This window comes from Alosa alosa, chromosome 12, assembly GCF_017589495.1.
Source record: "Alosa alosa isolate M-15738 ecotype Scorff River chromosome 12, AALO_Geno_1.1, whole genome shotgun sequence".
NCBI lineage: Eukaryota > Metazoa > Chordata > Actinopteri > Clupeiformes > Clupeidae > Alosa > Alosa alosa.
The window spans coordinates 29684807-29701415 of record NC_063200.1 but is presented as its reverse complement, the minus strand read 5'-3'; the positions used below and the strand labels follow the sequence as shown (position 1 = coordinate 29701415).

Sequence of the window (16609 nt, the reverse complement as noted above, 5' to 3'; positions counted from 1 at the left end):
TGTGCTCGGAATATAAATGCATGTTGGAGCAGTTTTGTAACTTCGGTGAAAACACAAAGAGACCAAAGAGAGCACACAGGGACACCAATTTAAAAAAAAGAAAAAGACAATGCATCACTACCTGCAATGCAGTTCATATGTGATCAATATGCATTACAATACAAATGTCAGTCGATCAGTGAACCGTAATGGAAAACCTCAACCTGATCTCTGACTCTATGGCGTTCACACAGAGGAGAATGCATATCTTCTTACTGATGATACCTGGTGAGCAATTCGAGTAGAGTTTCACCCAAAGTGCTCTCAAACTTTGAGAAAGTAAGACTCTCATTTTGAGAGATGGATCCACCGTTCGCCTAAGGGACAGACTTGGCAGCTCATACATCAATTATGGTAAGGTACGATTCCCCCATCTCACCAGCTCCAATATTTTGTCTTCATACAGCACCCTCTCAGTTCTACTTTTTTCCATCTGAAATTGTGTTGGCTCTCTGTACTTGTTTTAACATAAGTGTGCTATGTAAGGGATAATGGACGACACGGTGGTCTGTTCACAGAAGTTAATGCACGGTCGAGGTTGTAAAACGGCCCGAGTTTTAATTGCTAAAACTGTCTTGGTTGTAGAACTACTTTCTTCCGACACATATCAACTAATTTCTCAACTTGCAGGACAAACTGCCGTTACTAGTTCTAAATGGATGGTTGCTACAGCCAAAGGCCAGTCTTTAGTTCTATCTCTCCCGTTGTCAAGCGGGCGTATCCCAAGATTCTGATTAACTTTAGCTTTGAAACATCGCTATTTTACCTAGCCTGCTGTCATCCATCTAGCTGAAAGCCACCTCCGTCATATGCTACAATGTTGCCATGTTCTGAACGTCTGCATTTTACAGCTCGGATGCAACGTGACGGTTCATTTAAACTTCACAACGAGTTCGGTGAATTAATATACACGTGTGATACGGCCCACAAAATGGATCTTCTTCATAGGTGTGCAAATAACATACAGTTAATGGTCGTTCTATATAACGTAGGACGTAAAACGGGCGTGGTCATAAAATGCAACTGCTTTGGACCTGACAGAGTTCCATGCGGGAGGAGAGGGGAGGGGGATTAGGTAGGGAGGTAGGGAGTGGGGAAAATGATAGACACAGGACACGAGAGACAGACAGAGAGAGAGAGAGAGAGAGAGAGAGAGAGGAGAGAGAGAAAGAGGGAGAGAGAGAGAGAGAAAGGGAGGAAGGGAGGGAGGGGGGGGTGAGGGAGTGCAGTTGAGTGAGAGTGCAGCTGAGCATGACGCTCAGGTCTCTCCATGTGTTGAGATCAGGCTGCTGTCTGATAGAGGTAATTAAGCACAACACGTCCCCGATCAGCTCTGCTTACTCACACACACACACACACACACACACACACACACACACACACACACACACACACACACACACACACCTCCCATCAAAACTCCAGCTCTGACGAAATGCTTTTTAAAGCAGTCATGCAGTGAGCCATCTAAAAGAATCAACTTCATCCCTCATTGACTCTCTTTTCTCCCCCTCTCTTTCTCTCTCTCTCCTCTCTCTTACTCCAACCATCACTCTATCCCTCTCTCTGTCTCAACCCTCCCAACCCTACCTCCTCCCCCCTCATTCCCTCAATTGATTATCATTTAATATGTTCCACTATTTAAAAAGCTTGAAATTTAAAACCACATGTGCGCACAACAATGGGATTTTAATTGTCCTCGGAAGGGAAATAAAACGAAGTGCAACTGCAAACGGTAAGTGCGGGGGACTTCATAATGGCTCCCCCCGCATAAGCTCCCACATGCCACACAAGCGGCGACGACGCGCGTCAAAATGAAAGCCTCGATTGGCGCCTCGTGTAATTCCCCCCCTCATTTTGGTGTTTTCATAAACCCTTCTTCAATGTTGCGTCATCCGTTAAATGTTTTGTCTGGGACCAAACTTTAACTTTTAACTTCACCCCGGGCACTCCGACTAGACTAGACTTGACAGGCGACAAGACAGACCTCGGCGGCATGACTTTGCTGAGGCTGTGTGTCACGGAGAGTAGAAAAGCCAAACGCAGAGCTCGCATCTGCTCAATTAAAAACCGCCAAGGATAAGAGTGTCCTTTAAGAAACCAGACTTGTCTGCCCTCGTACTGAAAAGCATGAGAGCAAGGCTGGTGTCAAACTAAATCTAGTGATGTTGCACTGGCACATGGACGAGATGCATACAGAGAGGAAGAGTGGGAAAAAATTGGGCTCTATTCTGATAAAAAAAAAATATATGAAGATTATTAAATGGGGAGCAAATGGAAGTCTTTTCTTGAGACAGCAAGCACGATATGAGGGCAACACAAATGAGATGTGTGTGTGTGTGTGTGTTTGTGTGTGTGTGTGTGTGTGTGTGTGTGTGACTCCTCTCCAGAGGTCAATGTCACAGTGTTCACAGAGTGTTTGATAGATAATTAAGTCCAGGGAGAGAACACACGTCCCTCACTTTCTCTCATTTTCTCCATCTTAGACCCACTCACAACACACACACACACACACACACCACACACACACACACACAAAACCATTAGCATTTTTGTTGATTAGCCTAGAACCAAAGTGGCTTTCATACACTGGCAAAAAGTGGCAAAAAGAAAGCCAACTCCAGATTAAAATGTTGAAGGCTCTCGTTCTCTCTTCTCTTTGCCCTTCATTCTAAGCCCTCAACTTTATACACATCATATACACAAGTGCAATTAAATCTGCACTGCAATGCACTTGGCCTATAACTAAGCACTTAAATGTTTTATTTAAAGGGGGCATACATTATACTTTTCCAAAGTTATGAATATACCATGTACTGTATACCATTTAGCCCTCAAGATGCTTTCTTTTGTTTTCCGTGACTAATACAATCATGCATTTTTTGACGTGACCAAAACAATTTGTGAGATTTAAGAACCATATGGTTGCTTCATGTTGTCCATTATGCTAATACTGTATAATAATGCATAATGCGTCTATAGGTTTGTATCTACAACCGAGAGTTAACGCGTCAACAGTCAACAGGCTTGCCAAGCAAACATCAACAGCACAGCTGGCCAGTTAGAAATCTTGCTAACTTATGGTGCCAGCTAACATAAAACTACCTACCAGGATGGCTCAGGCGTAAATGCTTGAACCCTTACTTGAATTCTGAGAATACAATAAAGGGTATTTATGTTACTCTGACAATGTCTCATTTATTTACTTTGCCAATTATGTGTCCAAATTTAATATTTTTTCTATTGGTTTAAAGTAGTATGCAAAAATCTAAACACTGGTGACTAGAGCAATAAGTGAGAGAGTAAATGTGTAATAACATAGTAATAACAACCCAAATCACCAATCTCAGCACTTTGTTTTTCGTGGACCTTTGCAGGTGCATCTCAAAAAATAAGAATATCATGGAAAAGTCCATTGCATACATATATAAGCACATACTATACACACATATACAACTTCATTCTCATTCAGGCAAAACATAGCTACTTGGGCGGAGGGATTTGCACGTAGCTCCTGAAAAGGCTGTTACTTCTGCAAATCCCAAGTAGTAGTGCTTCGCCTGAATGAGAATGTAGTTCCAAGTATGTCTATGCTTAGAAAATTGCTGTGTCTCATTTAGCTGAATTGTAGTCAACATGGTGGCGATGAAATGGTTGGGCAGTGGGGTAGAGGGCTGTATTGAAAATAATGGAATCTAAGTAAACAAACGAGTGTGCCACACTTATGTCGGCATCTGTGTTCAGGTGCTCTCAGACTACTCCAGAGCACACATTAATCTACAAACATTTCCAAGTGTTACGCTATTTCAGTTACAATGCTTTCGTGAAACACTGCAAAAATTCATGAAGGATTTTACAAACTACGGGGTACTACAAACTACAAACATCAATCATTTTAAATATGGTAATGGTAAGACAGACCGCTCAACAGCTCATGGCTACTCAAGAGGTGAAAAAAATCTTTCACTGTTTATCGTCAGTGTGCCAGTGACGCAAGCCTTAGGTTTGAGCCCTGCTGCACAGCCTTACTTTACAAATGAAAAGTAAAATGAATAGTCACTTTGAATTCAGGAGGTAAAAAAGAAAGACCTTGAGGTTTCAAACTATTGCAACTTCTCTCGTGTGCACACATGCCCCCAGGTAACCTGTGCCCACTTGTCTCAGGATCAGAGGAGGTCAGAAAGCCACAGTGGATTCCCGTCATCAGAGACTCAAAGGTTGGGGCTTCTTACTGACCTTGACCACACCTTCATCAGCTGAACGGCATTCCACCGACTCGGTCACATCAGTCACTGACCCATCAGTCCCCACGGTAACCACTTTCACTGGTACTGCCACTGTTCTGCCTGTGAGCACTGCTGTGTTCAATATCTCTGTGTCCTGGAGAGACATGGAGAGGGGGAAAAGAGAGAGAGAGACAGAGAGAGGGATAGAGAGAGATAGAGAGAGAGAAAGAGAGAGAGAAAACCCACAATTAACAACTTATACTGCATCACCATTCTATTGTATTGTACTGTTTTACATGGCATTAATGATCATCATCTCATAAAAGTACTTACATAGTTATAGAGAGTAATAAGATGTTAACAAAAGTGACATACAAAAACATTTTTTAGATGCACTCGTAATACTCTCAAATAGACCTAGTACAATCAAAAATAACTTGGTGAGTAAAGACATGGCACACATTTCAGGGCATTGTTGTTTTCATGGTTGTATAGCTATCTGGGACACCTTATTTAGTTATGTCCTCAAGCTGTTCCTGTGGCAAAGACATTTCCGGAACAGACCGCACGCTACCGTTACAAGTTCTGTGATAAAAAAGCCAAGTGTGTAAAGTGCAGTTTGTCCGTGTACTTCGGAGTACAGGCAAGCGCTTCCTTCATGCCTCGACGCTGCGTCCGCACATCTGTCTAACACTTAAACCTCTCTCGGCGCGGCTCCTCCCCTCGGTATGGGAATAAAGGAGCTTCTCTTGATGATACAGTGGCTTGAACAAAAGGGAGCAAGGAGCTAATTAGATCAATTAAGACGGGTGCGTGTAATCCTTCGGCTCGCCATGCTAATGAGGGAAGGTGCTAGGCTGCCGCATGCGCCCCCGCCGCCGCCCAGGCCCTCTCTGTTCATCACAGCTTACGTGCAACAAAAGAGTCCTAAGGCGTCGCGTGGGAAAAGCTCGGTGTGTGTGTGGAATGATGTCTCTGTGTATGTTAGACGCAGTGTGTGTGTGTGTGTGAGACTGTGCATGTATGTGTTTATGTGTCTGTATGTGTGTGTATGTGTGTGTGTATGTGTGTGTGTGTATGTGTGTGTGTATGTGTGTGTGTGTGTGTGTGTGTGTGTGTGTGTGTGTGTGTGTGTGTGTGTGTGTGTGTGTATGTGTGTGTGTGTGTACTGTATGTATATGTGTGTATGTGTGTGTGTGTGTATGTGTGTGTGTGTGTATGTGTGTGTGTGTGTGTGTGTGTGTGTGTGTGTGTGTGTGTGTGTGTGTGTGTGTGTGTGTCTGTGTGTGTATGTATATGTGTGTATGTGTGTGTGTCTGTGTGTGTGTGTCTGTGTGAGTGCATATGAGTATATGTGTGTGAGCTGTGTTCCAGACGCTGGTCTTTTAGTTCCTCATAGGGGCGGCTTCTTTGTTATCACTGCCGCCCCTCCTCCTCCCCCCACCTCCACTCTCCTAAGGAGAGAAGACAGATAACATGATTTAATCCCCAACTGTGGATAATGGAATTTTGAGCTCGTTAATAGAACTGAGGATTTTTTTCTTTGTCTTCTTTTTTCTTTTCTCCGTTCCGTTTAGGCTCAGCTTGAGAAAAGGATCTTTGCTTCACTCGCTTTTATTTGAATGTAATATAATTTAGAAAGAGGGGGGTTTCCTTTCCTCTTTTGCTTTTTTGTCTATCTAGCCACTATTCTTTTCATCAGGAGACAGAATTGTATGGCTATACTCATCTAATCTCTGTATCTAATATTTGCATGCACAATCCGAATATGTCAATTCCTTTCAGTCTCAGTGCTGAGACTTGGCGAAGGCGACAGACAGGGTTTTGACAGGGTGTTATCGTCAGTGTTTGATTTGCTGTGAAAACATTCATTTATCAGGACTTGGTAAAGAGCACAGATAAATAGTCTAGCTAAAATAAGGAAGGATGAAAAGCTTACACATCCGTTCCTCTCCTTTCTTGCTCATTCTCTCATTTTCTCTCTCTCCTTCTCTCGCCCTCGTTCTCTATCTCTCTCGCACACTCTCTATTCGGTGCATACAGTACTAGCACAACAACCAACACCACACAGATTCTCAGTCTCTTGCCGTAAATGTAAATAAATTGAAAGAGGCAACGCAGCGGTGCAGGAACTTTCAGAAAAGCCTGTCAATGTGCCCATTCAGAGAGTGAGAAATGAACACTTGAGCCCCAAGATTAGCCCAAGAATTAAGACAACACCCCGCCTGCTGTAGCATGGCAGTCTTCCAGATTGTGTCTGTAAGAGGAGAGAGAAGGAGGAGTACAGAGGAGAGGAGAGGAGCTTATTTATGCCTTAGATACCAGTGTCCTTTCTCTTCTAAATAGTCAAAGTGATCAACATTACACAATGCTACTGTATGTCATGTATGTTCTATAAAGTTACTTTCACACTTTTATACTTTCATCCACAGACAAGAGAAATGCCATGAATGTACACAAAGGAATACCAAGCAAACAAACTTTGTAGAACCATGACATCATGAAATGTGTATGTGGATAGAATGAAGCGTGTTCAACAAAAAATAAATAGCTTTAATACTCGAGAAGAGAGAAGAACAGAGGAGAATATAAAAGAAGAAAGAAGAGAGATGACCACTGTGGGAGATTTGAGCCAGAACAGCACACTCCAAAATGTCTAGAGCCTTAAGACCTCTGGCTGCTAAATTGTCGAGGACTCTACAAGACTGACTGGAGGTAGAAGATGGTAGGGTAAGGCTAAAGATAACTACTGGGCTGGTCATACCTGTCTTTTGACTCCAGCAGGCAGGTGAGAGGCTAGTTGGTGGCGGTGGATGGTGGATCTCAAAAAATAATATCACATTTCAATTGTGAGAAGAATTTAAATATGGAGTTATTATGTCGCTTATCAGAATGCTGTAAAATATTCAACTGAATTGAATAGGCAATCCTAACATTTAAGGTCCGATATTTTTTTATTTTTTAATGACAGCTTAAATTGAATAATGGCTGCTGCGGTTTTTATAAGGTATTTATTTCACATTTTTTATAGTAGTCTGTTAGTTAAGTACAAAGATTCTAGAGCGGAGCATCTTTGGTTAAGTAGTCTGTTCAATTATCTTCACAGAAATTCATTGTAATTTGAACAAGTAATGCATTGCTATGCAACACCTGCCACAAGTTCTATTGGCATGAATGACACATTTTGCCAGTGATGCTTTCCCATGAAACTGCAAATATTTGAAGAATTTTCTTTTATCGTTTTGACATCTAACCATAACACATACTCTGCTGATCTTTCTTGGAAAATAAATCTTTTTCAGGACCTCCATTGCATGTCTACTGTAGGTCCTCTTCATTCTGTAGATGTTAATTTGACTGCAGACTCTGCACTGTTCCTTACATAACAGCACTGTGACAACATACCGGTCATTTTCACTCCACTTTATGAAGCTTGATATTCTGTAACCTGGCAACTGCTGCAATTACCCCCTTAAGAAATTAGATAGGCTCTCAAAGAGAGACCAACAACCTCTAGTTGAAAATTGCATGTCACTTAGCATATCTGAAGCATATCTGGAGTGAATGTGGTAACATAATTGTATTATATTCTCTCTCTCTCCTTTAACCCTTTGCTTCATTGCACACTTCTCATTGTTATTGTAAGGGTCTTGTCCAATCTTGTTCTGTTTTGCCAGAGTGTACCTTGATTATTATGACCGCCGCGCAGCGAAGCGGCGGTCATATAGGTTTAGTCATTTTTTTTTTTCTTTTTCGCATGCCCAAATTTCCATCAAGGATTCCCAGGACACTGAAAGACCGGGGTACATGAAACTTGGTGGGCATGTAACCCCACATGGATAGCATGGAACCATCGTTTTTGTTTTTGATCTGTTGCCCCCGCTGGACTGGTTTTCTAAAGGAGGGTAGGGCAGACACAGTTTATCGTGAAACCGAGTAGGGTTTAGGAGGACCATTTTTTTTGTATGTTGATCTCAAGGGGCCATGTCAACCCATTCCATAACCACTCATTTCATGTATAGTGCCACCTAGTTAAACACAAAAAAGTAAAAATTAGATGTTGTAATCGTAGGTATCTGTGACCTAACATAGTCAAAACTGCACGAAATTGGAAGTGTAGGATCATTATGACACCCTCTGTATGCACGCCAAGTTTTGTGGAATTCCGTTCATGGGGTGCCACACAATAAATTAATTTATGTTACTATACACCAACTGGCCTGTAGGTGGCGGAGACAGTTTTCTGTGAATATCTCGAGAACCGTGTAGGGCCTAGGAGGTCCACCTTTTTTATGTATGTTGGTCTTAAGGGGGCATGTCAACCCATCCCATTACCACTTATTTCATGTATAGCGCCACCTAGTTAAAAATTAAAAAGCAAAAAATTAGGTGTTTTCATCACAATATCTCTGGCTGACAAGGTCAAAACTGCACGAAATTAAAAGTGTAGGATCATTATGACACCCTCCGAATGCATGCCAAGTTTTGTGTACTTTCGTTCATGGGGGGCCTTACAATAAAATAATTTATGTGTATATTTAATGACGTACACCAACCCATTTCATGTGCACACATGTGAACAGATACAGACGCACACATACATTCACAGTAATCATACGTATGACACATACTCACACAGTAGACATATAAAATGCATGCATGCACAGGCACATACGCAGGCACACAGTTTATGCACACACACACACACACACACACACACACACACACACACACACACACACACACACACACACACATAACATAAACATGTACATGCACACATGCACACAATTATAATAATTTCTCAGAATTATGAACAGGCAAGATGGAGGTGGGGTTGTATAAAATTAATTTTACATGTGAAATCTATGAACTAATCATGTTTTGGTACTTGTTGTCTAGCAGATACCAGTGAGAATTGAGTGTGGATAATGCAATTTAGTGAGACAGTTAGAATCCTATAGGCCTTTCAGCGTGATTTATTTTTGTGGAAAAAATGTGCTGGACTGGGCGGCGGTCATATTTTGTACCGCTCTGCGGTACATCTAGTTGCATTCCATTGTGTCTCCTTTGTTTACCTCCTGTGCCATGTGCTCCTATGTTTACCTTCTGTGTCCTGTGCCATGTGCTCCTATGTTCACTTCCTGCATCCTGTGCTCCTATGTTTACTCCCTGTGTCCTGTGTCATGTACTTCCTGTTCCTGGTTTTCCCTGTCTCCTCCGCCCCTCACCTGATTTGAGTTCAATAGACTTCTGAAGTTCACCTACAAAAAAGCTGCCATCTTTGAGATCCGGTATCTGGCGATTTTTCCTATGAGAAAATAACATGAGGATTTTGAATTATCGTACCTGTTAAACTCTTGCGGAGACGAAAGTCTGAAATGCAGTACCGGATATCACAGTATCCACTCAAAGGCAGAGGACAAAAGTAAAAGCAAAGCGTTTGCATTTGCAATTTTGTCGCCCCCGCAAGAGTTTAACAGGTGTGATAATTCCAAATCCCCATGTTATTTTCCCAGGAAAAATCTCAAGATATCAGATCTCCTTATATGGGCAAATATGGTAGCTTTTTTGTAAGCGAACTTCAGAGGTCTATTCCCTGATTATTGTTTAATTGTCTTCATTGTCACCTGTGTCTTGTTATCCTGTGTATTTAAGCTCTCATGTTCCCTCTGTGCATTGTCTTTGTTCGTGTTAGTCACACTGATCCCTTTTCTTGGTTTCATAAAGTAAAAGCTTTTCATTCCAAATTTGTCGTGTTTGTTGTGCGTTTGGGTCCAAATTCCCTGCAAACCGTGACAGTTAAAGGGAACTGTTTCCTACAGTACACCAGTTAGCTTAGCATAGCTTAAGAAGGAAGCAGGAACTATGTGTCCATAGACACAAACTTTCTTTAATATTTTAGGTACTATTTAGGCATTATCTGACAATGAGGACAATAACACACTTGGGGACGACTGAGGGTGAGGTTTGCACTCTTGTCAAGGAGCTCAGCATCTCAGTGTCATATACCAGATATACTGTAAGCTGTCCCTTCATTTCTGTGAACATATGCCAGTGAGCAGGAGAAAAAAAATCTCTTTCACAATTCTACTTGTAAAACATAAATATTGTCCAATAATTTCAGCAGTAACAAACAAGGAATATTAAAAAACTATTGTTAATGCCTCTTATTGATATAAGAGGCATTAACTAAGATATTGACAACACTAATGTCACATATAAATACAGTTAATGAGACCAAGGGAAACCAATAAAAAGAGTATTCTCCTATCATTTTCTACTCCCAAAAACAGAGCCTATACTGTATTCAATTCATCCCTAAATAACATATCTCCTGTATATTCATTGACCAGATTCAGCGAGCACCAACTAAAGGACCTCAGAGTACTGAAATGGAAAGGATAGACTTAATGGTGTATGTGTGTGTGTGGTGGTGGTGGTGTTTGTGTGTGTGTGTGTGGGGGAAGGGTGAAAGCATTGGTGAGTGTGAGTATAGGGTGAAAGGTGCAGGTGTGCGTGAGAGAATGTGTTTCTAAGTGTGTGTGTGTGTGTGTGTGTGTGTGTGTGTGTGTGTGTGTGTGTGTGTGTGTGTGTGTGTGTGTGTATGTGTGTGTGTGTGAGCATAGGTGAAGAGAGGGTGATGAGTGCAGGTGTGTCTTTCTGTGTACGTGTGTGTGTGTGTGTGTGTGTGTGTATGTGTGTATGAATGTGTGTGCATGCATGTGTGTTTGTTAACATTCAGTCTGGCACCGAGTTGCAATCTCGGCACCCATATGGCCTTGGGTGTGAAATAAGGGGAGATTTAGTGTGACAGAGGCAGTAATGTGGGCGGCATGAGAACCAGAGCTACCAGCCTCAGCCCTGTGTTCTCCCAGCCCTTCTGCTCGCTCTCCATCTCTCCCCACCCTCCAGCCCCTCCACCCCGGCGCTGCCAGGCAGCCAACCGCACCGTGTTTATCCCTGTCCGATCTCTCTCCCCCTCTCTCTGTCTGTGTTTGTTTCTTTCTCTCTTCTTTTGTTCTTTACTTTCATTCCACTCGTCTCATTCAAACTGTCTTATTCAATAGCTTCGTCCTTATAAAAACCCTATATTTCTTCTATCCTTCTTTTGCAGTTTTTCTTTCTCACTTTTGGCTGAGGGAACAAACAAAAAGAAGTGGGGGAGGAGAGAGCGAGGTACAGATAGAGGCTGAAAGGGTGGATTGGGTGGGGGAGGAGAGAGCGAGGTACAGGTAGAGGCTGAAAGGGTGGATTGGGTGGGTGAGGAGAGAGCGAGGTACAGGTAGAGGCTGAAAGGGTGGATTGGGTGGGGGAGGAGAGAGCGAGGTACAGATAGAGGCTGAAAGGGTGGATTGGGTGGGGAGGAGAGAGCGAGGTACAGATAGAGGCTGAAAGGGTGGATTGGGTGGGGGAGGAGAGCGAGGTACAGATAGAGGCTGAAAGGGTGGATTGGGTGGGTGAGGGAGGGCCACAGGGCCATGTGTTACTCATGGGGCCCCGCAGAGGCTCTGGGCTGGTGGTCGGTAAGTAGCAATGCGGTGCCTTAGGGTCTGCTGGGAGATTAGCGTCAGCGACTGGGCTGCTGGGAGATTAGCGTCAGCGACTGGGCTGCTGGGAGATTAGCGTTAGCGACTGGGCTGCTGGGAGATTAGCGTTAGCGACTGGGCAAAAAGCGTAGCTCCGCAGTATCAGCCTTAGAGGCAGGTCGAGGCGAGGGCTGCAATCCAGGTTGGGGTGGCAATAAACAGGGGAAGGTGAATCGATGAAAGGCCATTACACCCTTTGGCAGCGCTGAAGATGGAACAAGATGGTGGTGGGTGAGGGGAGGGTGGGTGAAGGGGGGTACACTGAATGCTGCTGATTGCCTCTCCAGGCTGGGGGAGGGTGGTGGCAGATTGAGGAGGGAAGGTGGGAAGGTGTGTGTGTGTGTGTGAGTGGGTGGGTGGTGGGTTGCTCACCTAGGCACCTCTGCTCACAAACAGGTCTGGCTGAAAAGCCCCCCCACACACACACACACACACACACACACACGTGCTGTAGCCCCCTCACACACAGAGAAGGCCCCAGGCCAGAACCTCCTGCACGCTCAGCAAACTGCATCGATCATGCTAAGCCTTTGATTTCATTCGGTCGGGGTCCACCTACTGCCCAGTGGGGTGACAACTGTCCACCTCGGCCTCTCCAGCGCTGCGGGAGGAAATGGCACAAAAGTGCAGACAAATTGGGAGCAAAGAGGAAGATGGCTATCGATCGGCGTAATAGCGACGGTTGAAAAAACAGACAAATACTTAGCTGCTGCCGAGCGCATTAAACACAGTGGGGTTTGGTGCTTGGGATGGAGGAGAGGTGGATGAGGTTTTCTGTCATAAACTGTTCCTTTCCTGTCTTTCTTTGTTTAACGTGATACTGACAGGACTCACCTTCCATGCCTCTGACTCTGAAGGCAATGGAAACTACAGGAGCCTCTTCCTCTCTGATGCCATTTCACAGAGCGAAAAAATAATTTAACCAATTTTTGATGTTGATGCGAGTTTTTTTTTTTTCCTTTCAGCATTTTATAGGTCCGTTATCCTCCATGTCAGTCTGCCTAAGGCTGACAAGAGTGACAGATTATCAATTGCTGAACTAAATGACAGCTATAAATAGAGTGGGGAAGTGTTATTTTGGTTGACAACTTTTAAAGCTGACTTGTCATAAAGGCATGAATAAAATTCATCACTGCACATAAAACAATGCTTGAGGTCAAAAGATGTAAAATGAAAGTACTTTACAAGAAGTTTGTACGTGTGTCTTGCCAACAGTTAAGTTATGCCATACGTATAGCTTACATATGATCCTCGAAATCATTATTTCCACATCAAAGCACTGCTTTCTTCTTTCTCTCTCGTAATTTGTAGTGGTTTACTTCGTAATAGCATGAATCATCTTTTAGTCTACAACTATCATTTGTATTGGTCACACTCACCACATGATATAGGGATACAGGCATACAAGGCTGATTGCACTGTAACTATTTCCATACAGCTCTTTTCCAGAGCATTTAACTCTAATAGAAGCCTGGCAGCCAATTACTGTAGTGAAAAGCCCCCTCGTTTCCTTGGTTTCTGTGGCTCTGTAGCATATGAGGACATTGTTAATGTAAAGTACTGTAAGGGCCATGGGAGCCCATATGAACCCAAGAACAACACATATAGAAGGTGCCCTCCTTAGAGGAGGAGGTTTTTGACTGATATCCCCCAGGGCCCCCCGACAGCTGGTGTGCTCCAACGCCTCAAATAATACCTCTACATCACCGCTGACGGTCCGAGAAAGAGTCGACGATGAATTACTCTCTGAGAGGAAGATTTAAAGAGCAGGTCGATGCTCCAGAGGGTCAATGAGGGCAAGCTGACAAATAGTATATTGAACTACATGACGCACTCAGAAGTACGGTGAGAAAACTTCCATATTGAAGAAGATGGCTTGTTTCATACTCTTTCTATTTAATCTTCTCAGTGGAAGGGTAAAAAGTATTAAATAAAGATACGTTCGGTGAATACTGTGTATGTACATGTCATATGCTGTTATAATTTAACATATCTAGGCCCTGATGAGGTCACTCTCCCACACACTCGAAACAATAAACCTGCTCAGCTGCGCACTCAGGTATCAACAGCGGGTGTGTGAGGTGAGCTATGTCTGCTTTGGCTCCTGAGGGGCGGTGGTTTACCGGCGTTACCCTTGACCGTGGGACTGGGCATGCAGCTGGCAAGCCCCGATTCCCGTTGCATAATTCATGCGCTCTGCCTGACAGGTCCGCCCACTGGCAGCCATCGGAGACGCCGGGACTCGGCATTAGGCAGCCAGCTCACTCCAACGGCCTCTGCCCAGCTCACCTATCCGCTAACCCCATAAACACACACATGCACACACATACACACACACAGAGACACACACACACACACACACACAGACACACACACACAAACACACACACACAAAGACAGACACACACACACAGACAGACACACACACACACACACACACACAGACAGACAGACAGACACACACACACACACACACACACACACACACACACACACACCACACACACACACACACCCTTCCCCTGGTGCCTCTGCCGCTCATATTTACATCCAAATGTGGTGGGGCATGGCTTGCGCATCAAGCATGGATGAGATGGAGGCTAGTGCAAAACAAGTCAATGGACCTTATTGGCAGGCTGTGAGAAGCACCAGAGTAAAAAGCTGGAGCAAGGTGCAAGGGTGCTCTATCAAGATGCACAGCCAAACTTCAAACTATTTAGAATATTTGATTAAAAAAAAAAAGAGAGAGAGAGAGAGAGAGAGAGAGAGAGAGAGAGAAAGGGGAGGACAAAAATCGATTTAGCGGTTGGACTCGATGAGGTGAGAGCGGAGTGGCGTTGCAGCGGCGAACTCCGTCCGTTCGCGCTCACCTTTCCCAGGCGCAGTCACAAAGCTGTCATTATTCCCCACTGCTCTCCACAATCACACTGAAATGCCACAATGGCAAGCACAGGCTCTAAATGCATTAGAATGGAGCCATTGTGAGGCCGGTCTCTTGTTCATGCCCTTCTCGGATGCTGTTTTTAATGTCGCTCTCCTTCTCTTGTTCTCCTTCTCAGAAATCTGTGGTCCGACTTTGGACGTCACATCTAGCCACATTACAGAGGAAGGAAAAATTGCTACTATGATGTGCACAAATGACTAAATGTTGTGGAGGTTAAACTAATAGTTATGAGAATTTTCATTCTGATCTGAGAAAAGCACCAAAGCGACTGAGAAAAACTGTAGGATCACTGCCACACACAAAGGGAGTCAGTTTCAGAGCTGTGGGTGTGAGTGTGTGTGTATGCATGTGTGTAAGTATGCTGTAGCTGGGTATGCAAATGTATTAGTGGAGAAATGTATTAGTGGAGAAGACATTGCTACGATTAGGTGAGTGCATGCATGTATCAGTTGCTGCATGTTCTACGGATGTAAAGCGATTGGGCCATATATCTGAATGACATGACCGGACATTTGGAACTCCCAACTTATCCGGCTGTTACACTGCTCCCCTCCTAGTGTTTCCAACGGACATCATGTACATGAGCTCATGTCTGAGCGAAGCGAAGAACACGCGGAGATTCTGCTCATGTGCGTGTTCCACCACGTGGAGATTCTGCTCATGTGCGTGTTCCACCACGTGGAGATTCTGCTCATGTGCGTGTTCCACCACGTGGAGATTCTGCTCATGTGCGTGTTCCACCACGTGGAGATTCTGCTCATGTGCGTGTTCCACCACGTGGAGATTCTGCTCATGTGCGTGTTCAACCACGTTCAACCTGTTCAGCCACGTGGAGATTCTGCTCATGTGCGTGTTCAACCACGTTCAACCTGTTCAGCCACGCGGAGATTCTGCTCATGTGCGTCGGTGTCATTCACACATAATGTCCACATGTCAGCATCATATCTGAATCACCCGAAGGGTCGGACATCCGTTTGACAAAGTTCCGTATATACTGTGGAGGACGTGTCTAAAAGCAGCTAATGTGTGTGTGTGATTAGATAGATAGATAGATAGATAGATAGATAGATAGATAGATAGATAGATAGATAGATAGATAGACACACAATGAATAGTAAGCACACACACACTCAGAGCAGTGGATAGCCATTGCGGTGCCTTGACCAAGGGCACCTCAGCCATGGATATGGACATGGGAGCATGCTGTTCACTCCCCACGCCCATATTTTTTCTCACCCTTCAGTCATCTGATTCCTTAATCGGTAGGCCTCGGTTGCCGTGTGTCTGGGTGTGTGTGTACGTTTGTTTGTGTGTGAACCTGTGGTGTGCATTTATGTACATCTGCAAGCTCTGCCATTTGAACATCTGTGAGAATACCTCCTGTGTGTGTGTGTGTGTGTGTGTGTGTGTGTGTGTGTGTGTGTGTGTGTGTGTGTGTGTGTGTGCGCATGTGTTTGTGTGTAATGTGTGTGTGTGTGTGTGTGTGTGTGTGTGTGTGTGTGTGTGTGCGCATGTGTTTGTGTGTGTGTTTGTGTGTGTGTGTGTGTGTTTGTCTGTGTGTGTGTTTACCAGTGGTGTGTATTTATGTACTGTGTACTATGTTATGTTATGTATCTGCAAGCTCTGGCATTTGAACATCTGTGAGAATAAATTGTGTGTGTGTGTGTGTGTGTGTGTGTGTGTGTGTGTGTGTGTGTGAGGGGGAGGGGATGGTTCACATACCATGCGGGCCAGCGCTCTGAGAGTTTCAGAGTAATGAAAGGCCATTCAGGGAGGCCGATCGATCGCTGCAGCTCCCTTCCAGGGCACTG

The 16609-nt window shown here is 44.1% G+C and overlaps 1 protein-coding gene across 1 annotated transcript in view; it reads right to left on the bottom strand.

The window, feature by feature from the left end:
* si:dkey-112m2.1 (transmembrane protein 132D) overlaps window positions 1-16609 on the bottom strand; it is a 141379-nt gene that overhangs the window by 17007 nt on the left and 107763 nt on the right. Inside the window, exon 5 of the mRNA XM_048258410.1 lies at window positions 4276-4419. Coding sequence (XP_048114367.1) covers window positions 4276-4419 — 144 coding nt within the window. The remainder of the gene's footprint in view (window positions 1-4275; window positions 4420-16609) is intronic.